The sequence below is a fragment of the Emys orbicularis genome, chromosome 5 (genome assembly GCF_028017835.1).
Source record: "Emys orbicularis isolate rEmyOrb1 chromosome 5, rEmyOrb1.hap1, whole genome shotgun sequence".
Classification (NCBI taxonomy): Eukaryota; Metazoa; Chordata; order Testudines; family Emydidae; genus Emys; species Emys orbicularis.
This window is the reverse complement of record NC_088687.1, coordinates 103,807,777-103,833,920: the sequence shown is the minus strand read 5'-3', so window position 1 is coordinate 103,833,920 and position 26,144 is coordinate 103,807,777. Positions and strand designations below refer to the sequence as shown.

The following is a 26,144-nucleotide window of genomic DNA, read 5'->3' as shown; positions in this document are numbered from 1 at the left end:
CACCTCTAAGGGTGAAAGGATAATTTTGTCTTCATGCTCATTTCATTCCTGGCCATTCTGTGACAGGATGAATTAGAGACAGTTTGATGGGTGGTTTTGTGATTGGGCCATCTGTTCATAAGGAAATTCATTTTGCATGTGATTACTGAATAGCCATCAGATAACAACTTTGTCACTAGCAAGCTAGTCACGTCCAAAAGAGGGATCTAAAGATGAAAGTTCTGCCTCACATTCCTGATCATATGAGCTAGCCAGTCCCCTGGATACACTTTCTTTAAATTAATTTCAACCTGTTTAGCAGAGAGAAGATCCTGCAAGATTTGTCATCAGATTAGATCATATGTTACTTATTCTTATATATCATTAGACAACCACAGTATGTATGTGCACTTTGGTCTCTTTTTACAAGAAGATTTCTCCTGTACTTAGAAAAGGGTTCTGGACATACAGAGCATAAGCAAACTGTACTTAACATTTAAACCGTCTTTTTTAATTGAAGTACTCTGGTTAGAACACTAACAAAGTCTGCATTCAAAATGATGGGTGAAATCCTGGCCCCACTGAAGTCAATGGCAAAACTCCCACTGGCTTCAAATTCCAGGATTTCATACCAGGAATTTTATACACGTAAATGTCTCTGTTTAATCTTAAATTATGTCATATTACCAGCACATACATAATTGTCATTTAAAAATCAGCAGCTGTATATAAACACATTTCACAGTCTCTACACTGTACAAACTGTACACGCACTTTAACAAACAAGCTATTTATTGCCTGGAATAATCAGGTTTTTTGAAATCTGTCTCTTACAAATTCAGCTTTAGGTTTCTTCGTTGAGGGTTCTGTTTTTCTGCAGAACTGTATTTAGTTCCTGGATAACATTTGGTGGCAACTTATCAGATTCCAAATTAGATTTGTTTGTTTTGTTCTCATGTTTCTTCAGTGTCCTCGATTCTTTATAGGGACTTTGGTGTAAGTCAGCAATGTCAGCACCTGTGTCCTCAACACAGATCAAGCTTCGATGTTTTTTCACGTGGTTTTTCATTTTCTCCTCCTTGCGCCCTAGGCATTGTGCCACGATATGTGCTCTTTCTTTTAAATTCTTTTTTTCTTCCGCAATGTCATTTTCATCTTGTTCACTGAATGTCAGCTTTCCAGCTTTAATATGCTGAATAAAGTCAAGAAATCAGAAACAGAATGGTTCAAATTAACACAATATTCAATAATATTGAGATTGTGAGTTTTGCTCATTACTTTACATAACAGCTTACAAGAAAAATCAATTTTGCTGAAGAGCTGGGGCAGCATAGCTAATAGTTCTGGCCACAGTTATGGTGTAGGAAGGCATGGCCAGGTCCGACTCAGCATGCACACAGCCCCAAGGAGTGGAGCTGCCCCCACTGTGCCAATCAGGGACTGAGCACATGGCCAGGCACCATAGCAGCAGCATTCCCTCAGACTCAGCCCCTCCCCTGCATCCTGACTAGACAGACCCCTCTTGGCACACAGCTCCTAGCTACCTCCTGCCTGCATCCTGAATTACACCCTTGATGGCACCCTGAGCTACCCCTGTCTCTGCACACAGCCCCTAGCTACCCCCATCTGCACCCTGAACTACACCGCTGCCTGCACACAGCCCCTAGTTACCCCCTGCCTGCACCCTGAGCTGGCTGAAAGGCTGAAAAGTGAAGATGAGATCAGGTTGAGCCTCACTAACATATATCCCCAGCTGGAAAAACTGCAAGGAGAAGCAGGCACATCCATCCCATTAAGAAGACTCCTTGTCCGGAAGTTATTTTATATTTTATTACAAAATTTGATCCTTTTCTAATTAGTTGAGAATAGGATTGGGTCTTTACTTACACAGCAGAGAAACATTTTACACTAAAAAAACTGAACACAATATAATGTTCAAAGTTGGACAACCATTTTGTTTTAAAATGAAATATGCATTTTTAACAAAATTGTTAAAATTGTTGTGTTGCTTATTGTTCAGTTTTATAGAAAATCGTGTTTTCCTGTTTGAACACCACACATTTTGCTCTCAACATTTTTTTTTAAAGTGTAGCTTTACTAAAACAGGTTGGTTTCAAAGATCTTCAATTATTTCGTTGAGTGCATATTGCTAGGGATTTCTAGCATCACAACTATTTACATTAAAATGAAAAGTAAACATGTACATTGTTTATTACAGTGTCACAGTTTATATGTATGTAATAATTAAAATTAATAATTCTCCTCAAGACGTGTTAATAATGAACCACAGAGCCTACTGCAGTTACACAGATGGGCCTCAGGGAAAAAATTTGGGAACCCCTGGTGTAGGGGATTTGAACATGCCACTGTCAACAGTACACAGCTTGTTTGTCTGGTTGGTGCAGTCAAGTGGAGAGCAAGAATAGGTTAGTTGCTCTTGAAAAATGTATTCCAGTTCCCTAACTGGGCAAAAGGGAGGGAAAAGGAACAAAATACATAGTAAGTGAAGTGAGCTCCCATCTCCAGCATTCTTTATCTACTGAAGTAGTCTCTACTCAACTTCTTAAATTTCAGCTGAATCAACATTCACACAATATTTAAAAGAATAATATTATTTTGTCATTGCATTTGGGCAAAATAAACCAATGACATTTTAAAATAGATTTTTTTCCTAAGAAAGAACTGAGAGTTAAGGTTGCTGATAGTGTAGTTCTCATTCATTAAGAGTGAAATTCACCCAGGAGCAACTGAGCTGTGGATGCTAGTGGAACTTTGGTGTTCTGATACCTGGGGGAAGGTCAGCCTTAGAATGACCAAGCATGGGGACTTCATACCCCTGCACGTGCTAAAACTGGCTTATATACATGGGCCAGATCTTTTTCTGGTGTAAGCTGTCATATCTCCACTGACTTCTACAGTGCTACGGCAATTTACACCAGTTAAGGATCTACCCTTGGCTCTCTGTAGGCCAGCACAGAAATAAGGAGTGATAGCACGGTTAATGGCTGTAATGTGTTTTCGTGTTGACAGTGGCCAAGAATCACTACACAAGTGTGCAAGGGAGTTCAGAAGCTGCCCCAAAACCTCAGTGTTGCAGTAGTGCTACCCTGTCTAATAGCTATGGACGTTCTCATTTTCCATGTATATTAAGAATATAAAGTCTGAACAGTAATTCCGCAAACCTCTACAAACAAAATAGAGTTCAATTAATAAGTATGATGACCCTGAATAAGAAAATCTTCATAAATACATATAAAATAACTTTTAGGTGTATTCCCTGGGGCTCTTTAAATAAGGGGTTCGATTTTGATCAGAAGATGCAGTAACATGGCTGGAGGGCTTTCTAAATGTCAGTAAGCCATGGTATTAAATTACTGCCTTGAAATTCAATCTGGAAGAATGCACTTTATTTACAACCCCTAGTAAAACCATGTTTCAATTTTGCATCTTCTAAGAAGCAAAATAGTGATTACATTTCTTAAAACCCAATATAGCTCCTTGCTAAATTGGGTACAGTGAGCTCCCTTTTTCCTGACGTTCTCTCCCAAAGTTGCTCTTACATGAAATTGAAAAAGGCCTAAAACAATAATCACTTTTGAAAAGTTTCTTCTCTTTTGAAATAAACTAGCAGATCAATAGATATTCCTTCTACTTAAAGCGGGGCATACCACTCACACAGAAAACTTTTTCAGTGGCACTGGTATAGGCTCAGCACATGGATGATTTATAATTTGCACGTTGTATAAAACCCATGAAATTGATGAAACCAGCTGTACAAAGTAAAGCACGACGTAAGACTATACAGAAGATACAGAGCTAAGCGATTTCCCATACCAGTAATGTGTGTCAAACACTAGTGTAAGATGACCTGTGATCAGAATTACCATATTGTTCTCCCAATGATTTCCATATCAAAATGTAACTGTTTTACAATAAAGTGATATTTTCCCCTAACTGCCAGCTCTGCAAAAACAATATGGGTGTAATTATGATAATCTGGAAGTCGAACTTTTTCCTTCTGCATATCACCAGTAACAAAGATTGGTCAGACTAAATTATGTCCTCAGTTACATCTGTGCAATACTATTTCTGTCAATGGGATTGCAGAGGTATACCTTTCAATTTAGTAATAATTCTGATGATGATGCACAAGAATGGACAAATCTATCTTACAGTCTCTCTTTTACCTTTGTTGGCTTTTCAAAGCTAACAAGACAAAAACAAACAAACAAACAAACAAAAAAACCCAAAAAACCCACCTTACTTTAATCAGCCAAATAAGTAGACACAATTCAAAATACATACAGAGAGCAGATCCTTTGAGGAAGGTGGTACAATTTTTTTACCATTTATGTGATACCGAGTACACTAAATATTAAGAGTGAAATTCTGGCTCTGCTGAAGTTGATGGGAGTTTTGCTATCAACTAAAATGGAGACAGGATTTTCACCTATTTTTTCCCTTTTGTACCCACAGCACTCATCGCTGACACAGCTGTCCAGATCCTGTTCTGATGCTGATATCATAGCTATTTTGCAACAGCGCTGGAACATAAATCTGGTTAATAATTGCTTAATTACTCTAAGTGGGTATATTTTGATTTTAGTTATTTGATGAAGTGTAATAAACTTTTAAAAACATTATGATAAGTTAGTGCTTTCAGCACATACTGCTAAAGATGTTGAACATTAGTTAAGTTTAAATTAAAAATGTGAAAGATTAACTAAATGTTTTTCAAACATTTATATTTTGTGCTACATATTTTATTTGTCCATGTACAGAAAAATTCCTTCAAATACAAATCAGTGCAGAAAATTATGTACTGCAGTTTGTTTGATATTCATTTCCCTAATATAGCCTCCTTTTTATTTTTTTGATTGGTCTATGGGTCTCTTAGCAAATCACCTTTCTGCTACCTTTATACTACTATTAAATTAATTTCTTTTTTCAAGTACTTCAGTATCAGGAAGCCTGCCAAACTATCAATGGGGCCACTGGACAATCAAGGTATTAAAGGAGAACTCAAGGAAGACCAGGCTGCTGCAGAAAAGCTAGATGAATTCTTTGCATAAGTCTTCACTACAAAGGAAGTGAGGGATATTTTTACCCCGAGCCATTCTTTTCAGGTGACAAATCTGAGGAACTGTCCCAGACTGAAGTGTCAATATAGGAGGTTTTTGAACAAATAGATAAATTAAAACAGTAATAAGTCACCAGGACTAGATGGCATTCACTCAAGAAGTTCTGAAGGAACTTAGACACAAAACTATAGAACTACTAACTGGGTTATCTAACCTATCATTTAAATCGGCCTCTGTACCAGATGACGAGGATAGCTAATGTAAAGTCAATTTTTAAAAAGGCTCCAGAGGTGATCCTGGCAATCACAGGTCAGTAAGTCTAACTTCAGTATCAGGCAAATTGGTTGAAACTATAGTAAAGAACAGAATTATCAGACACATAGATGAACACGATATGTTGGGGAGGAGTCAACATGGCTTTTGTGAAGGGAAATCATGCCTCACCAATCTATTAGAATTCTTTGAGGGTCTCAACAAGCATGTGAATATAGCATACTTGGACCTTCAGAAAGCCTTTGACAAGATCCTACACCAAAGGCTCAAAGTAAGCAACCATGGGATAAGAGGCAAAATTCTCTCATGGTTCACTAACTGGTTAAAAGATAGAAAACAAAGGATAGGAATGGTCAGTTTTCAGAATGGAAAAACAAAAGAAGAGGTAAATAGCAGGGTGCCTCAACGATTTGTACTATTGAGCATATTCATAAATGATCTAGAAAGGGAGCAAACAATGAGGTGGGAAAGTTTGTAGCTATTCTTTATACAGATCTGAGGACATTACCATCATGTGTTTAACAATCTATTGTATCAAAAGGAATGAAAATGCATGCCACCACTGAAATGGTTACCTCCATAAGTTTGGAATCAAATCCTCTGTTGGTTAAACTGAAATGTTATTTTTCCTCCTCCTCTTTTTGAACCATCTCAATTACATACTTCTTCAGGACAAGACTAATTTGGATTCCAACAATATATGCAAAAAATGCTAGTTTACTCTTTCCAATGCTTAGTTTTGTTCTAATTTTCTTAAGGTATTCAAACAGGACCTGTGTAGATCTATTTTTATATATCAAGTTCGATTCTTTTTTATGGCAGAGTTTCACAACACTATGAGCACTAATTGCAAACCTTTTTCTGATATGACTGTCACATGTTTGGCATGACATAATGGAGTTCTTGCCAACAGGGCACAACAAAATCAAGAAGGCCCTGGTAATGTTTAGATTCAAAATTATGCAGTTCAAGAAAGATAGGTAAAATCTTTACTTCCAAGAAATGCTCAATCTGAAGCTAGCTTAAAGATAATATAATAAACATTACATTGCACTTGTAACGTCAAGCAAAAAGAAAGTATGAAAACAAGATTATGGGGTACCTTCAATTGCATGATAAGTTTGTCTTTTTTACAGGAAAAATATTTTAAATGGTAGGAGTAAGAGAGGTTATTGAATAACTGTAAAACAAGGTAAATTTAAAGGAGGTCTTTGAATGAGGAAAGGAGACTGAATTAAAAAAAAAAAAAAAAAAAAAAAAAGAAGAGTTAACAGAACTCAGTGGCCATTTAGGAAGCAATATCACAACTGCTTGAAGAGACTGACTAACTGTATCACACATGCATCTGCTTCAGGAAAGCAGCACTGTCTAGTGGATAAAGCATTAAACTCTGACTTTGGAGACCTGGGGTCTATTCTCAGCTCTGTCAGTGGGATGCCTTGAACAAATCACTTCACCTCTCTGTGTTTCAGTTTCCTGATCTGTAAAATGGGGAAAAGGATGGTTACCCCCTTTGTTAAGCACTTTGAGGCCTACTAGGGCTACCATACGTCCGGATTTCCCCGGACATGTCCGGCTTTTCGATCTATAAATAGCCGTCCGGGGGGGATTTCTAAAAATCTAAAAATGTCCGGGATTTCCCCCGGTCGGCTATTTATAGATCGAAAAGCGGCGGCCAAGCACCGCTCGGCAGCCAAAGCCCCGCTCGGCAGCCAAAGCCCCTTCCCGGCTCCCCCCATCCCCTGCAGCCTTAGCACGCCGTCCGGGCCGGCAGCTGTCTTCCCCCTCCTCCCCTCCCCTGAACGCTCCGCCCCCCTGCTCCTCCTCCCCTGCTTCCCGTGAATCAGATCTTCGCGGGAAGCCTGAAAAGAAGCAGGGGCAGGCGAGCAGCAGCAGGTAAGCTGGGGCGAGGGGGAGGGGGTGATGCGAGGAGGAGGGCTCCAGGGAGGCGCGGCCAGCCCCAGAGGCTCCGGCCCGGCTCGGCTCAGGCCCCGGGGCGCCGGCCGAGCACCCCCGGCCCCAGCGGCTCCGGCCCCGGCTCGGGCCCCAGGGCGGCGGCCCCGGTTCCGGCCGAGCGCCCTGGCCCCAGCGGCTCTGGCCTGGCTCGGGCCCCAGGGCGGCAGCCCCGGTTCTGGCCAAGCGCGCTGGCCCCGGCCCCAGCGGCTCCGGCCCGGCTCAGGCCCCAGGGCGGCGGCCCCGGTTCCGGCCGAGCGCACCGGCCCGGCCCCGGGCAAGCGGCGCCGGCCGAGCACCCCCGGCCCGGCCCCAGCAGCTCTGGCCCCGGCCCCAGCAGCTCCGGCCCCGGCTCAGGCCCCAGGGCGGCAGCCCCGGTTCCGTCCGAGCGCCCCGGCCCCAGCGGCTCTGGCCCGGCTCGGGCCCCAGGGCGGCGGCCCCGGTTCCGGCCGAGCGCGCCAGCCCCAGCCCCAGCGGCTCCGGCCCGGACCCAAGCCCCGCGACCCCGGCCGGAGCTCCGGCCGGAGCACAGCCCGATTCCTGGGCATTTGTTAAAGCCGGCCCTGGTGAGGGGATGGGGGGGGGGGTTGGATGGGTTGGGAGTTCTGGGGGTCCGGTCAGGGGGTGGGGAGCAATTGGATAGGGCATAGGAGTCCCAGGGGTCTGTCTGGGGGCGGGGATGTAAATATGGGGTGGGGGTGTGGATAAGGGTTGCGGCAGTCAGGGGACAGGTAGGGTCCTAGGGGGGCAGTTAGGGTAGGGGGTTCTCAGGAGGGGGCAGTCAGGGGACAAGAAGCAGGGAGGCTTAGATAGGGGGTGAGGTCCTAGGGGGCAGTTAGTGGCAGGGTCCCAGGAGGGGGCAGTCAGGGGACAAGGAGCAGGGGGGAGTTGGGGCTTCTGAGGGAGTCAGTCAGGGAGTGGGAAGTGGGAGGGAGTGGATGGGGGTGGGGCAGGGCAGGGGCGGGGCTAGAGCGGGGCTAGAGCGGGGCTCCTCCCCCGTCCTCTTTTTTGATTGTGGAAATATGGTAACTCTAAGGCCTACTGATGAAAAACATACAACAGCTAGTTGTTATTACTATTATGTAGAGTCAATGATAGCAACTGTTCTGTTCCCACACTCAAAATGTTCCCCATTCCAATGTGCGTGCAGGAGCACCTCAGTGCTCCTTTTTGGGGTGCTAATGGTTCATCTGATAAGTCACTTATGTTAGGACTGAGAAACACCATTCATCCCAGAAGTCTCGTGGCACTTGAGTAAGTGCAAACACCATTGCTCCAGACTTCTTATTCTTTAAGCCTAATAATGCTATAATTGAAATGTACAGCAGTCAGTTCCATCTTAACTTAATTTGCAAATGGAGCTCATTGCTACTAATATTGTAGGATAGCTACCTAAAAGTTCAAAACTGCTTTGGAGATAGGAAAAGATATGGTACAATATGCACACAAAGCTATATCATCAAGGACTTTATTTAAAAAAAACACCCTTATTAATGTCTAGTAACATTCATGGTAAAAATCCCATTTAATTCAAATGGGTGGCTCTTACTAAAAAAACCCCAGTGTTAATTTACCAACTTGCCACAGGGCTAGCTCATTATGCATTTAATTACATTGTCCTAACTATTCCTTTAATGGCAGAACAATACAAAGGACACTAATATTAGAAACATCTACATCTCACATTTATCCAACTCCAGAGAGATAATTGCTCCTTGACTATATAAAAAGGACAACAAAATATAGCATTGTAATTAAAGTTCAACACCAATGTTAACCACCAGCTTACCTCTGCATTTCCTCTGGTTTTAGAAGTATTTTTCTCCTGCTGAATGGGAATTAAAGGTAAGCCTCCAATCTTTGGATTTTTAGTTATAGACTGTTTTCTTGCTTTTCCAGCTGGTGGCCATATATCACTGTGCTGTAGAAATAAAATTCCTTATTCTTGGCATGCAATTTTATTATGATATATACACTGCTTTTTACATACAAAATTTTCGTAGTAAGACTATATACTATGCTCTACTATCGCTCCACATAAAACTGACTTTTTTTTAAGATAACAGGAGAGTGTTTTTTATAATTATGTTGATGCTTCTACAAATGCATCAGAAGTATTGCTGGAGGACTGCAAGATGCTAAGTGAATAGAGCTTTAAGGTCTCAGTACACTGTCTATGTTCCAGAGGTGTTCCTCCACACTATATATCAAAGTATCAAAACATATCTATTGGCAATAGAACAAAAATCAATATTTAGGAAAACAAATGTATCTACACCTCTACTTCGATATACCGCTGTCCTCGGGAGCCAAAAAATCTTACTGCGTTATAGGTGAAACCACGTTATATTGAACTTGCTTTGATCCACCAGAGTGCGCAGCTCTGCTCCCCTGGAGCACTGCTTTACCGCGTTATATCCGAATTTGTGTTATATCGAGGTAGTGGTGTATTTGTTTTTTAGCTCCAAAATTCTACATAAATTGTATATATAAATGCAATTATCTGACCAATATGAAAATAAATGTTTAAACATAAGGGAACATTTATACTATTCATTTATTACTGTAAGTTAGTTATCATAACAGTTATGGTTCAGACTTCCAAGGAAGTTCAGGGGATTTAGTCATACATCTTCCCCACATCCCAAAGAGTTAAATGTACTGAGTAGAAAATCTTTAAAAATCTTAACCTACAACATGTAATCTCCTCATGGTTGAAACATAAAAAGAGGTAGACAGCAAGTAGAACACACCACTTCTTTGGGTGAATGGATAAATTACATTTTAGTGTAAAGAATTATGGGTGGGATTTACTAGGGAGATTTAGGCATTGCAACACTCACCTGGTTTCAGACCTCTCCTGATGAAGCTTTTCCACTGCGTAGAAATAATCATTGAGGCAGGAGGACTTGAGTCTCTCACCTGCGAGGTGTGTACCCTAACAATTGGGCTATAGAGTCGCACTAATTTTCTTGGTGCCCAATGAATATTTAATTATTTAAACAAAGTGAGACAGCTTTAACGAGAGAGATTGAGGGAGACCCACCCCAACATGGCCAATAGCTCAGTGGTTAGTGACCACGCCCAGGAGGTGGGAAACCCCATTTCAAATCCCTGCTCCAAATCAGCCCAACAGAGATTTCAATCCAGGTCTCCCACATCCTGAGTGCTCTAAGCATTGGGCTAACGGATACACCACCTCTTCCTCCTGCTTTGTGTGGGTTTAGGCATACTTTGCGCATGTCTTTTGGAACGGGCCCCAAAAGCAAGACAAGTGTGGGGAGAAATGCCTATTTTGTGAATTGCTGAGAGTTAGGCACTGGGCAGTGGCAGGAGTTAGATGGCTGTGTGCATGCCCAACCAGTGAATTTAAGGTGGTCAGGTGGAGCCTGAATGTGGGACTTCAGTGCTTAAGTCTCCTTTGTGAATCCCACCCTGAGTGTCTGTAACAGTTTTAATTGAAGGTAAATAATACATTATTAATATTTGCAACTCATTAGGCAAAATTAAAATGTACTTATTCACAGTTCTGGCTCATCTAGGTGGCTCTTGTCAACAGAAATATATCAAAATATCTTTGTCTTTTCAGAAGAGAACATATAATATATCAAGTCCATTTTGTAAATATTATTCAAGAGCGAAGAGTCTGTAGATTGCTCTTGCAAAGCACAAAGCGACAGGGATAAGAGAAAGAGTATGTGTATGCTGCCATTAGTACATGGCCTCTAAATTCAGGGGGGCAAGATATATTTATCACTCAGGCTTATAACTTGGAGATCATCTTCGACTCTTCCTTTCTGACATGCCCAAATCTTGCAGCTTCTTCCTTCACAGCATATTATAACTAAAGAACTGTAACCATTCCTCAGTTATGCCATTAGTCCTTGATGGATTCAATGAGGTGGAAGGCCTCTGGGAAGGTTGAGCTCAGAGAAACAGGCAGTGTTTGCATTGCATTTATCCGAGAATGACTGCTGTCATGATGGATGTAGAATGTTGTTTCAAAGCAACTGAAGAGAGAATATTTGGTGCTCAACTTACAGTGATTTCTGAAATTCTCCATGAAATACACTGCAAGAATTCTGCATGTATTTATTTAGTTTAAAAGGGTCACAGATTCAACTGGCTTTCATAAAGAGGTCTGTAGAGAAGAACCCTTAAACCACTCCAAATAACAAAATTTTCTTTCTAAGCAAAGAAACAAGGCTCCCTTAATTGAAGTATTAAGCAGAAGAATTACTGCCCATGTACTTGAAGGTGTATCTTCATCTGGGTGCTAATTTTGGCTTTATTTGTCAGCCCCATGATGTGCTCAGAGGAATACATGCACACAGATATTAGAATTGGAAAAGATCTTTTTTGCTCATCTTCCCATCAATACCATATTTCCTAGATAGCTGTGTTAAGTGCTTTTTGTCCAGACTAGTTTTATTAAATTCAAGACTGGGCTTGAACCATATCCCATGGGATGACCATAAACAAAATAATGATCCTATTTCAGGCATTTTTTTACTGTTTACTAATCAAAATACAAAATGAATAATCTCCATACTAACCCAACTTTCTCTAATTGAAGCCACAGAACTAGAATAATTAGGTTATACAAACGCCCCCCGGGTTACGCAAACCCGACTTACGCAAATCCGCACTTACGGAAAAAGTTCTGTAAGCTAGAATTTTTTTTTTTTTTGGCGTAATGGTCGGGTATATGTTTACGACTTACGCAAAATTTGAGTTGAACGGAACGCTTGCGTACGTTGGGGAGCGTCTGTAGTGAGATAAAATTTACAACACTATGGTACCTACCTCATCAGAGGAGGGAAAAAGAAAAGGATTAATACGTAATATCTTCCCTGAATACTACACTGTTCAGCTAAACACAAAAAGTTTCTATGGAGTAAAAGAAAATGGGTCTCCATCACCAAGTTAGGCTTCTTCCACTTCTAATGGCAAAGACTCTACCTTTGGATAATTTAATGCAAAATCTTGACACATATATGCCTTCTTTACATTCATCTTGAAGTTCAAATCTAGATTCATCACATCATTCAAACAAATGAAACCTACTGTCTAAAATTCTATCCACAGAAATGTGTTCAGATACCATGCCAATGCGTCTTGTATAAGAACAGAAAGCAGAATAATTTTAAACATGGTCATCATTGAAATGCTGATTCAGGATAACAAATCCAGCTTACATACTTACAATGTTTCTTCTAATCTATAGTGGTGATGAGGATTAACTTCATACCAGAGACAAACACTTGCATGTACAAAGCATTCTGAGATTTTACATCTTCAAGTACTGATTTTACAGCAAATAATATTTTACCATGGAAAAATAGATCAGTTGTGTCTCATTACCGCCTAATGGCACAAATAATTCATGGTGTTGCTACATCTGCTAAAGACCAGAATGCTGAATAAAATTGTTCACTTAATACAGCCTGTTAATATTGTTAATTTATATACTGCATATCATGAGCAAGGCTGCAATTTAGTCATGGAGGTCACGGAATCCGTGACTTTCAAAGACCTCTGTGAATTCAGCCAGTGCCTGCCAGGAGCTGCAGGGTCCCCTGCTGTCTGCGGGCAGGCGGCAGTGGGGACCTCAAGAGCTCCCGACCGCTGTGAGTGGTTGGGGGAGCTCCCGCAGCTCCTAGCCACTGCAGAAGGCGGGGAGGACTCCCACAGCTCGGAGCAGCCAGCAGAGAGGGACCCTGGAGCTCTGAGCCCCCAGGGGTGGTGGGGGCCCCTGAAGCTCCCAGCCTGCCCACAGCTGACCAGGCTCCCCATTTTGTCATGGATATTTTTAGTAAAAGTCAGGGACAGTTCACAGGCTTCTGTGATTTTTCATTTTCTGTGCCCTATCCGTGACTTTTACTAAAAATATCTGTGACAAAATCTTAGCCTTAATCATGAGTAATGAGATGACAGTTTTCAAAGAAAAATAATTGAGGAATATGCTGAAGTTGGAAGGAAAAAAAAAGTAGCAACGTGCATTCTTCTGTTTAAACAAAAGATATTAACTGCTTCTGTAAGTCTTCATTCCAGATTGATTAAACAAATACGTTTCACTCCATACTTGCTGGTCAGAGTTGTAACATTATCTTTCTTGTGATCTTGCATCAATAGGACTTGAACAGAGTTACTAAGCATTGGATGAGTTGTTTTTAAGCAACCTATGTCAATAACCTGTGAACCTATTCATTGAGACACTACCCTTGTTATCCCCATGAGATGTATTTCTGATTTGGTAGCTGTTTCCATGGAAACTACAATAGTTACTTCGCTTGGAGGAGCTGAATAAGATAAGGTTTTGAAAAGTCTGTTGCTTCCGAGACGTGCATTACACATCCCACTTCCACTATTTACAAAGGTCAAAGACAGACTCTCCCTCAAAGTCTATGATTATATAGTATGTATTGCAATAATCATGTGTCCATTCTGTATTATATACTCAGAACACAAGCAGGATAATAATATATATATATATTTTTATAAAAGAAGGTACATTAACAATGAAATAATTTTTTAATAGAATGGCAGCCTGTGAGGGCTGCTATTACATTCTCAACTTTAATATTGCCATAAGTGCACACTACACAGTACATTCTAAACAACTTACGACTTCCTCCGCAATCATATCTCCTTGAATATACTGCATTATATTGTTTGATATGGCTGTATAACAACTTCCACATGAAGAAAAAGGAAGCCAAATTTAACAGCGACGTCTACTTCCACATTTGTCACATGTTTATTTTCTCATCTTCTCCCCAGGGGAGCAGTGGAATGTTTTGGTTTGAAATTTATATACACACACACATTGCCATATGTTTATATTAGAGAAGGAAAGGTCAAAGAAATGTGCCTTGCATTTAGAGGGGAAGGTGGTGAGGTTTGTGATGGTCCTTACTTCCTGTGAGAGCTCATGCTTCATTCTTGGGTCAGCTCCTGAGAAAGCTCTGCACAGACAAAGCTTTACCTTTGTTACAGAAAGTCCCAAAGACCATCTTCAGGTTAAAAAAAGAATCACCTTTGATCAAATAGTAAACATTAGAAAAGACAGTTACCTTTTCCGTAACTGGTGTTCTTCGAGATGTGTTGCTCATGTATATTCCACAAAAGGTGTGCGTGCTCGCCATGTGCACTGGTGCCGGAAGTTTCTCCCCTAGCAGTACCCATAGGGGAGCACCCCAGTGACCCATGGAGTGGCGCCTCCATGGCGCGGTATAAGGGGCAGTGCGCACTCACCCCACACTCAGTTCCTTCTTGCCAGACAACTCTGACAGAGGGGAAGGCGGGATATGGAATAGACATGAGCAACACATCTTGAAGAACACCAGTTACGGAAAAGATAACTGTCTTTTCTTCTTTGAGTGATTGCTCATGTGTATTCCACAATAGGTGATTCCAAGCTATATCTGTTGGCGGTGGGAAGGAGTTCACAAACTCTTGGGACAGAGAATGGCCCTTCCGAACCCGGCGTCCTCCCTGGTCTGAGAGACAATCGCATAATGCGAGGTGAACATGTGAACTGAAGACCACGTGACAGCCCTACAAATGTTCTGAATGGGAAAATGGGCCAAAAAGGCAGCCGATGAGGCCTGCGCCAGAGTCGAGTGCGCCCTCACAATTGGCGGTGGAGAGATTCCCGCCAGGTCATAACAGGTACAGATTCACGAAGTGATCCAGTTGGAGAGCTGCTGAGTGGAGATCGGCCGACCTTTCATGCGCTCGGCCGAGGTGATGAACAGTTGCGAGGACTTTCTGAATGGCTTAGTCCGCTCCAGGTAGAAAGCCAGAGGCAGTCTCACATCCAACGTATGGAGGCGGCGCTCCTCACTGGACGCATGGGGCTTGGGGCTTGGGGCAGAGGACCAGCAGAAAAATGTCCTGACCCATGTGATAGGCGGAGACCAGCTTCGGGAGGAACAAAGGGTGTGGGCAGAGCTGGATCTTATCTTTATGAAACACCGTGTACGGGGGCTCGGAGGTCAGGGCCTAGAAGACGTGATCGCAACCAGGAAGGCCACCTTCCATGAAAGGTGTGACCTGGAGCACGTGGCTAGCGGCTCAAACGGGGGCCCCGTGAGATGGGCCAACACCAGATTAAGGTCCCACTGCGGGACAGGGGGCCTAACATACAGGAAGAGGCGATCCAACCCCTTAAGGAATCGGCCAGTCATAGCAGGGGAGAATACCGTGTGGCCCTGCACCGGCGGATAAAAGGCCGATATGGCCGCCAGGTGCACCTTGACCGACGAGGGCACCAGGCCCTGGGCTCTAAGGTGAAGGAGGTAGTCCAGAATAAGCTGATCAGAGCGGCCACCGTGGAAACGCCCCGCTCGTCCACCCATCTGGAAAACCGAGATCACTTTGCCAAGTAGGCTCGGCGCATGGAGGGCCTCCTGCTTTCTAGGAGGACGCACTGAACCCCTTCCATGCACATCCTTTCCTCCCTACCTAACCATTGAGCAGCTACGCCGTGAGGTGGAGTGCCGCTAGGTTGGGGTGGAGGCGGCGGCCTGGGTGAGCAGGTCCGGGCGGGACAGCAATGGCCACGGCAGGGGGAGCACCAGGCCCATGAGAATCCCGTACCAATGCTGCCTGGGCCATGCCGGGGCAATCAGAAGGACCCGGGCCTTGTCCATCTTTATCTTTTCCGGGACCTTGCCGATCAGTGGGAACGGGAGAAAGGCATAGAGAAACTGGATTCACCAGGACAGGAGGAAGGCATCGGAGATAGCGCCCCGTCCCAGCCCCACCCCCGGAGCAGAACCCAGGACAGCGACAGTTCTACCGAGTCGCGAACAGGTCCACCTGGGGAGTTCCCCATGCTTGGAAAAGTCTGTTCACTGCCTCTGGGTGGAGAGAACACTTGTGCTAAGAGAAGAAGTCCTTGCTCAAGCAATCCGCCTGCGCGTTCTGGACACCCGGTAGGCAGATGTCGTGGGCTATACAAAAGTCCCACAGCCTGAGGGCTTCGCGGCAGAGGGCAGAGGATCGGGCCCCACCTTGCCTGTTGATGTAGAACATCGAGGCCATGTTGTCCATGAGGACCCTGACCACCAGGTGCGAGCGGAAGGCCATGCACACCAGCCGTACCGCCCTGAGCTCCTTGACGTTTATGTGGAGGGTCAGATCCTGAGCCGACCACAGGCCTTGGGTCTGAACGTTCCCCACATGGGCCTCCGATCCCAGGTCCGATGCGTCAGACACCAGTTCCAGTGACGGGGCCCTGCCCCGAACAGAACCCCTTGGAGCATGTTTCTCAGGGAGGACCACCACCATAGGGAGGTGATAACTGGCTTGGGCACCGTGAGGACTTTGTCCGTCCTGTCCATGGCCTGGGAGAACTCAGAGGCCAACCAGAGCTGGAGTGGCCTCATCCTGAGTCTGGCGTGACGGACCACATACGTGCACGCCGACATGTGACCCAAGAGCTGGAGGCACACTCTGGCGGTTGTTACCAGAAATCTTGTGACCGTGTCAATGAGCCCCTTCAGGGTCTTGAACCTGTCCGGTGGGAGGGAGGCTCTGGACAACGAGGCATCCAGGACCGCCCCTATAAACTCTATGCATTGTACCGGGACTAACGTGGACTTGGTGTTGTTTACCAACAAGCCCAAAGTGGTGCACGTGGACAGAAGGAGTGCCACGTGATCCCACATCTACGACCGGGAGCTGCCCTTGACCAAACAGTCGTCCAGACAGGGGAAGATCTGGACCCCCCGGCGCCTGAGGTAGGCTGCCACCACCAACATACATTTCGTGAATACCCTGGGGGCAGTGGACAGGACAAATGGGAGGACCGTAAATTGGTAGTGTTCCTGCCCCACTGTGAAACAGAGGAAGCGTCTGTGCCTCTAGAATATATGAACGTGTAAGTACGCGTCCTGCAGATCGAGGGCGGCGTACCAGTCCCTGGGATCCAGGGAGGGGATGATGGAGGCCAGGGAGACCATGCAGAACTTGAGCTTCACCGTGTACTGGTTCAGGCCTTGCAGGTCCAAGATGGCCTGAGCCCCCCTTTGGCCTTCGGGATAAGGAAATAGCGGGAGTAGTACCCTTTGCCTTTGAACTCCCCCGGTACCACTTCCATTGCTCCTAGGCCCAGGAGCCGCCCCACCTCCTGCCTGAGCAGAGCCTCGTGCGAGGGGTCCTTCAGGAGGGACGGGGGAGGCAGTGGTTGGGCGGGGGGGGGGGGGGGAGGGGAGGTAAACTGGAGGGTGTAGCCCCGGGAGATGTTGTTGAGGACCCATCGGTCCGAGGTCAGCTGTGACCACTCCGGGAGGAAAGCACACAACCGATTGGAGAAGGGAAGCTTTATTGAGGGTGGATCCCTGATGAAAACTGGCAGGGTGCCCCCGGGTGTCCCGTCAAAACCGCCTTTTCCCCACTTCCTTGCCCTTGGAGGACCCAGGCTGGGGGGCAGGCCGAGACTGCTTCTGTGGGCGCCTCTTATAGTCCTGCGACTTCTTATAAGTGGTCTCGTATTTTGACTGGGTGGCCTGAGCGGGAGTCTGCTGCAGCTTGAACTTAGGTTTAGCCGGAGCCGGAACACAGAGACCCAGAGTCTGGAGAGTTGTGCAGGAGTCTTTCAGGCCATGCAGCTTTGTATCCATTTGTTCTGCAAACAGAGCTTTGCCGTCAAACGAGAGGTCCTGCAGGGAGGTCTGCGCCTCACTGGACAGCCCTGAGAGCAGGAGCCATGACGCCCTTCTCATGGACACCGCGGAGGCCATGGACCGCGAGGCCGTGCCCCCTGCATCTGAAGCTGCCTGCAGGGTTGCCCTGACAGCTGCTGTGCCCTCCTCCACCAGCGCTTTGAACTCCTTCCTGTCGTGCTCCTGGAGGGAGTCCTCGAACTTGGGCAGAGAGCCCCACAGATTGAACTCATACCGGCCCAGGAAAGCCTGGTGGTTCGCCACCCTTAACTGGAAGCTCGAGGATGAATAAATTTTTCTTCCAAATGAGTCCAGCCTCCTTGAATCTTTATTTTTCGGGGTATGGGCTGGTTGGCCCTGCCGTTCCCTGTGGTTGACCAACTCGACCACCAGGGAGTTAGGAGCAGGGTGGGTGTATAAGTATCCATGCCCCTTGGCGGGTACAAAATACTTGCATTCCGCTCTCTTAGAGATGGGGGCCCAATGAGGCCGGGGTTTGCCACAGGGCATTTGAAATTTTTGCCACCCCTTCGTGAAGAGGCAAGGCCACCCTGCCCGGTGCCAAGGAGTACAGCACATTGAACAGGGAGTCCGAGGGCTCCTCCATCTCCTCTGCTTGGAGGTGGAGGCTTGATGCCACCCCTTTTAAGAGTTCTTGGTGGGCCCTAAAGTCCTCCTGCGCGACGGAGGGAGGAGGGTCCCCAATCACCTCATCCGGGGAGGGCAAGGAGGCCGGTGAGGTACTGTATGTGTCCACCGGCACCAGAGGGTCCACCACCTCGTCGGTCTCCGGGCACGGTGCCGAGGATGTATGTCCTCGAAGGTCTGGAGAGGGAGGCCGATAGTCCTTCTGAGGCTCCAGCCACCAAGCGAGCTCCCACCGGGGTCTGCGTCAGGGGCCACGATGCCCACTGGTACCGCCATGGGGCCCGGTGCCACTGCACCTGTGGCACTGTAGGCGTGGCGTCGTCGGAAGCGATGCCGACCATGGAACCGCGATCCCAAAGTGGAGGACTGGTACCATCGGTAACAGCTGCTCTGTGATCGGCTCCGGCAGGCAGACCCGTGACAGCGAGACGCCGGTGATCAGCGCCTGGGGCTGCGGAGGCGGTGCCGTGGCGGGGTCCTGGAGCGGGACACCAAACGGAACGACGTTGACGTTCATGCCGTGACCAGCTGCGATAGCCCCTCCGAGACGAGGACCTTTGGCGTCATCTGCCTCGGTCCCATCGGTGTTCGCTCCTCGAGGCAGACCGGTGCCAAGAGTCTCGGTCAGACGGAACCCAACCAGACAGCCTAGTGGGCGTCGAAGGCGATCTACATGGACTTTGCCCTGAACGGTCACTGGGCAGCGAACGGGGTTGGGAACGTTCCCTCAACCGAGACCGGTACCGAGCTGGGGACGACTGCAGAGATCCCAGCGCCGGCTTGCCTCTGGAGCACGGGGCCAACATCGGCAGTGGTCCTGGTACCAGCATGGACATAACATCCCAGGCCGCCTGCAGGGCCTCCGGTGTGGAGGGCATCCGGACATCCGGAGAGGCCTGCTCCGAATGGGCTGGGCTACTCCACTCAACTTGAGTCGGAGACCTAGAGGGTGGTGGGGATCGAGGACTGCCCGACATGGGTCTAGCCTCTGTCCCGGGTTTACTACGGTGCTGCGGTGAAGAAGGCCTCTTCCTAGCCTTCTTGGCGTTCCCCGTGGACGGGGAGTGGTGCCAGCTAGTCGATGGCGCTGAAGGGTTGCCGTGCACTGACACCATGGTGCCGACACGGAGCGGCGTGCCGGGGTTAGCGCCGACTCCATCAGAATAGCCCTCAGCCTAATGTCCCATTCTCTCTTGGTCCGAGGCTTAAACGACTTGCAAATCTTGCAGCGATCGCTGAGATGGGTTTCCCCCAAACAGCGTATGCAGTCCACGTGCCAATCACTCAGTGGCATAGATCCCCTACAAGTGTTGCACAACTTAAAACCTGGGGCCCGGGGCATGCCCCGGCCTGGGCGCTCTAGCTAAACTAAACTAACTAACTAACTACAGGTACCATAAACTGAACGAACAAGCAGTTTTGGGGACAAGCCACAGCAAAGCTGGAGCAGAGAAGTTCCGAAGCACCTTCACTGGCGGCAAGAAGGAACAGAGGGTGGGGAGAGCACGCAGCGCCCCTTATACCGCACCATGGAGGCGCCACTCCAGGGGTCGCTGGAGCGCTCCCCTACAGGTACTGCTAGTGGAAAAACTTCCAGCACCGGTGCACGTGGTGAGCACGCACATCTATTGTGGAATACATATGAGCAATCACTGGAAGAAGAAATGTCACATCCTAAAGTTTATTAGCTGTGAAAATCTCCTCTCCTTCTGTTCAGCCATGGTGTGGGTAGTGAGAGGGTGTTTGTCAGTAGAGGCAGGGGAGGGGCCATCTCATGTGGGGTTGGGGCAGTAGGAAATACCTACCCAAAATCCCACTTAGTGGTGTAAGGACATAACTGGATATGAAAATATCCCAGATGTAGGTGGCCATTTCTGCACCTACTTACTATCCACATCCCATTTATCCCTTGGCTATGCACTGGTTTGCTGCTGCTGATGTGTCTCTTTTCAGTGTTTTATGTTCAGTTGGTGCCCTTTTTACAAAGTCAGGAAGGGTTTTTTCTGTCCCTCCAACTGGTGAGCAGAATGTGGGTTTTTAGCCTCCCTTCACCCAAAGAAACTTGGGAAAATTAGCTAGAGAGAGTTTATTTTGTCAAATTTTATTTTTCTTATTACAACTGCACGGCAGGTGTCCAGTGTGGGTTCTTTGGGTAGTAGGGATCAGAGCTGCCATTGCAATCCAGAGTGGGAGATGGGCTACATCTGGCTAGCGGGCCTGCTGCGCAAGCTGGGGGGGAGGGGGGGGAGAGAAAGAGCTTCAGCATCTTACACAGAAAGAGGCACCTCATCATCTCTCACATAAGGAAAGGGCAAAGAAAGATTTGGCAGTTTGGGTGCCAGATCTCTGGGGTGGTTCCACGCAAGGTGCCTCATAAGCATTTGGCATGCCCTCCATGGCCACATCTTGGTGAAATGCACTGGACGTAAGCCAATGGACAGTTTTACTTAAAGTGGTGTAGGGGAAAATCCACTTGAAATCCTCTGCTGGTTGCACTGCAACCATGTTATGCAAGTTGTAGAGGCTTTAGCTGAAATCCTGGATGTGGTGTGATGCTAACTGTGATGCTGGTGTGACTGCTGCGTCTTTTTCAATACTTTCTTGAAAAAGAAAATGGGCATTTTGCTCTAACTAGCATTACAACAGTCCCCAGCAAAACAGGCAGCATTTTCTCCCCCCATATGGTCATGGTGCACCAGACTGGAAGCCAGGAAGTCTCAAGTTCTATACCCATCAATTAATCGGGGTTATGAAGATATTTAGCATCGGTGAAACCTGAAAACGGACAGAATTTTAAACACCGGCTGCCACAGGCAGACAAAACGGTCACACTCAATACAGGGATGACATTTGCAAACACCTCACCTCTGGCATCTAAAATATCAATTTTCTCTTAGCCCTGTTGAATTTTTATTTTCACCACAAGTAAGTATTATCTTATTTGTTACGCTGGGCGACATTTTCAGAAGTGTCTAAGTGACTTAGGCCAGGTCTACACTACCGCGGTAGTTCGACAGCTGGCAATCGAACTTTCGGGTTCGATTTATCGCGTCTGGTCTGGATGCGATAAATCGATCCCGAAGCGCTCGCCGTCGACTGCGGTACTCCAGCTCGGCGAGAGGAGTACCGCGGAGTCGACGGGGAGCCTGCCTGCCGCGTGTGGACCGCATCTGAACCGCGGTAAGTTTGAACTAAGGTATGTCGACTTCAGCTACGTTAGTCACGTAGCTGAAGTTGCGTACCTTAGTTCGAATTTGGGGGTTAGTGTAGACCAGGCCTTAGTGTCCTTTGGACTTACAGTTCTAAGTGCCTACATCTCTTGAACATGCGACTTATGCACTTTTGAAGATGTCACATTAGGAGAATAAAGCTGAGAAAGGCTAAGGACAACGTTTTCAAAACTGCTTGCTTAAAGTTTTCTATTTCTGAAAAATAGCTAAATTTTCAGAAGTGCTGAACACATGCTACTCCCAATACTCGGCACTTCTGGAGATCAAAAACACCTAGCTGCCCAAATATGGATACAGGCACCCAAATTTAAATGTTGTCTGATATTTCCGAGCCTCAGTGACCTAATATGTAAAATTTAATACTTCCTTATGAAGGAATCGCAAAAGTCAACATTTGTCAACTGTTACCGGCAGTGACTTTGCCAAGAAACATCCTGAATCCTCATGGAAAAAAGTAGAAGAAACTCTGATGCAAATATAGCACCATTTTCAAGATTCCCGCTAAATGGCTGCGTGTACAGCTCTCCACTCTGGGTGAAATTTTCCACCATCTCTTTTAGTCCCTCTCACCACTACCCAAGCACATTAAAATCCTTTTGTATGGATGTGTTCTTGAGCTGCCACTCATAATCATACCCCACCTTCCCTACAACCTAGTAGCAGGTATCTCGCTATTTGGGGCCAGGATTTCACCCAATATGTTTACAGGTGATGGGCAAGTGGGTTGCCTCTCTTTGTCCAGATTCTCTGCAACACAAAAGAAAACCCAGGAGAACTCTATGAACTCCTCCAAAAAAACTACAGCTCAAACGTTAAGCAGTTATTACCTATCACTCTAAGCACTTGAGTGATAGGTAATAACACATAGCACATAGATGGGCTAAGTCCACATCTTCTTGTAGTTGTATGACCTCAAGCATTTCAGTAACATTACTGGCTTCACAGCATTATTCTTTTTCCTACAATGTATGGTTCATTCAGAACATCCATCCATACATTTAATTGTTTTGCAGATAAGTACAAATTACTGGTGAAACTCAGCGATTCACCGCTAAATATGAAATGTAGAGAATTTTTAAAAATCTTATTTCCTCTGACCAAAGTATTACCTGTGCATTGAAAATACTGGTCATCCACTCCATCTGTGTATCCTGTCCATCACAACACATGTACCTACAATACAATATGTGGTATAATTAAAATAAACAGATTAATGAAGTATCGAACTGTAATTGTCACATACCACAGAAGCAGTTCTTGTTTTGACATTCAAAACCTACTTGGATTTCTCTTAATTATTTAATGTTGTTAGCAGCGCCGTATTATTGCCTAGGCCAACAAGGCCTAGGCCTAGGGCGGCAAATTTGCAGGGGCGGAAGCTCCCCTCCGTGCCCCGCCCCCCTGCTCCAGCTCACCTCCGCCTCCTCTGCAAGCGCGCCGCCGCGTCCTGTTTCTCTCCCCTCCCAGTGCTTGCGCCACGAAACAGCTGTTTCGCGGGGCAGGGAGGGAGGGGGGAGGAGGGGAACGCCACGCGCTGGGGGAAGAGGCGGGGGCGGGGATTTGGGGAAGGGATCCAATAGGGGAAGGGAGGGGGCGGAGACTTTGGGGAGGGGGTTGGAATGGGGGCGGGAAAAGGGTGGAGTCGGGGCGGGGCCAGGGCGGCAATTATTTCCCGGCCCAGGGGCGGCAAAATTATTAATCCGCCACTGGTTGTTAGTATTTTATTATTTACATTTTACACATAAGAACTTCTAAAATATATATTAAATGCATATTATGAAAAGACTGAGGATCCAATCCAGGAATCCGTCCTTATTCTACAAAAACTGAAGCACCTGTTTAACTTTAAGCATGTGCTTAGTTCCTGGGATTTCAAATCACAGTTTTAAGCCTGTGCTTTGGGGCTTTGCTGAACAGGGATCTTAGCAAGGATATGAAACTGACAGCTTAAACTAAACGTTATTGCAACAAATCAACCAATAATTTTTGGTAACAGGTAAAAATCAAACAAAAACAAGAAAAACACACACATTAGGTTTCAAGCACACTATTTAAAAAATGTTGACATTAAACAGGCAAACACACATTTGTTGGTGTTGGTTACTTACCAGTGGTGCTTTTCAGAATATACTGTAAGACCCCAGCTGAAAAAAATAAAACTCCACATTAAAAATAAATATTTATTTATTTACCAGAAACCAAAGCCATAAAAGAGAACTGAATGCTAACTTCGGGGTGCTTGCCAAATATTCCATAGGGAAGTTAATTTTACATGGAGATTACACCTCAAAAGCTATTGCAAGAAGTTTAATATGTGATTCTAATCTGAAAAGCATTTTCATTTAAAATGGCCTTATGGGGTTCCATGTTTATTGTCTCAATGCTTTGATATCAACTATGCTCTATTTACAAGTTGTGACAGGACCTTTTCATCTAACTAGCAGGTCTGCCAACTCAGTCAAGCTGGGCTCCTTTTACCTCGTGAATCATCAAAACAGCAACAAAGTTTCATAGATCAAATGCTCTCAGTTATGTCTGTGCTACCCCATACATTTTATAGTTTCAGTAACACCTATGCAACCTCATGGAGTTGTACTTGGGTAATTTGTTGGAACTAATGTAACTTATTAGGAATTCTCTGATGATATACAAAATGGAATAGAATCCAGCTCATTAGGCCTTAGCTGTGTAGGTTCTGCAGGGCTGCTGAGAGTTTAAAAAAAGCATTTTTGTCACTAAAGTAAGGAAAGCTATGACTGAATACACACAAGGAACACAGCTGAGACAAGAGATGTCATTTTTACATGTTCACTTTCAAGAGGAACACTGATATTTAGTCCTCTACAAACACAAATGAAGGACTTTGAGATCCTTTGGTGAAGGTGCTATAACAGGCCAAAGTATTCCTACTAGCAGTGATAGGGACATGGATTTGAAGCAAGTGGGGCAACTAGTGAGGGCAGTCAAGTGAAGACTTGGTTTCTAGAATGAAGTCAGGCAATATAATCTAATATATAGCACTGCCCCATTTCCAGTGGTGTGAGAGACCAGATCAATCAGCTGAGAGTTTGTAAGTGACCCGGAAGCCTGGGGTAAGAAAAATAAATCACAGAGTGGACAAAAAAAAGAAAGGCGAAATGGGACCAGACAATAAGATGGCAGAATGAGCAAAAACAGAAGGAAAGACAAAGTCAGCGAGAGCAAACGACCGCATGCACACACTGACACACACAATAGGGCAGAAAAGTTAAGAGGACAACCATATGAGCAGCTCTGCAGTGAGAGACCTTGGTTTGATGCCAGCTTCTGTCACCTCTGAGGCCTGGGCAGGGCCGGTGGAAGGATGTTTCGCGCTCTAGGCGAAACTTCCACCTTGCGCCCCCCCCGGTCCCCGAGCCCCTGCCCTGAGGTGCACCCCCCCGCGACAGCTCCCCCCCTCTGCCCTGAGGCACCCCCCTGCGGCAGCTCCCCACCCCCCACCCAATCAGCTTAGGCGCCGCAAGCCTGGGGGGCGGGAGAAGTGAAGCAGCCACGGCGTGCTCGGGGAGGAGGCGGGGCAGGGGTGAGCTGAGGCGGGGAGTTCCCCTGCATGCCGCCCCCCCCTCCGCTGCAGGCGGCCCTCCCCGCGCTCCACTGCCCCAGCTCCCTCCGTCTAAATGCCAGCGGCGACCGGGGCGGCCGAAGTTCCAGCCGCCGCGCTTGCTGCCGAAGAAAATGGCGCCCCCCAAATCCTAGTGCCCTAGGCGACCGCCTAGGTCGCCTAAATGGTTGCACCGACCCTGGGCCTGGGTGTGCGCTAAGGGACAGAGTGCTCTGCCTCTGAAGATAGGAGACCTACTAGTCTGCAGCAACTAACCTGGCTCGGTCAGGAGTGCCACTAACTGGCTTAAATACAAAGAAAAGTCACAGCAATGTGGAACCTGGAGAAGGAAAATCCTTCATTGAGGACCCAGGGACTGGCACCAAAGGTCAGGACTAGTAATCTTTTTTGGCACACTAAAGGTGTGCCCACCATTGGAATGCAGGATACATGCTACAAGACTAAATTGAGCTAGTAACAATTACAGCCACAACAGAAAACACACTTCAGATTAAGAAAACCAATCAATAAAGTAATTTTCTAACACAGAAGAGTTAACACGGAACACAGGACCAGACAGCATCAGAACAAGTAATATTATGGAGTGCAATTCCATTCAGAATAAGGGACAGACTTCACTTGATTTCCTGATTTTGTGTGCGTGTGTGTCTGTGCGTGTGCGTCTGTGTGGTGTTCCATCACAAAACTCTAGTATTTTGCTATACAG

General features: G+C 46.1%; 1 protein-coding gene across 1 annotated transcript in view; it reads right to left on the bottom strand.

Annotated features, from left to right (window-relative positions):
• Positions 1 to 823: 823 nt before the first annotated feature.
• The window catches only part of ARAP2 (ArfGAP with RhoGAP domain, ankyrin repeat and PH domain 2), a 203,463-nt gene continuing 178,142 nt past the window's right edge, over positions 824 to 26,144 (bottom strand). The window contains exons 29-32 of the mRNA XM_065405009.1: positions 23,946 to 23,981; positions 22,947 to 23,010; positions 9,076 to 9,207; positions 824 to 1,171 (exon numbers count right to left, since the gene is read on the bottom strand). Coding sequence (XP_065261081.1) covers positions 824 to 1,171; positions 9,076 to 9,207; positions 22,947 to 23,010; positions 23,946 to 23,981 — 580 coding nt within the window. The remainder of the gene's footprint in view (positions 1,172 to 9,075; positions 9,208 to 22,946; positions 23,011 to 23,945; positions 23,982 to 26,144) is intronic.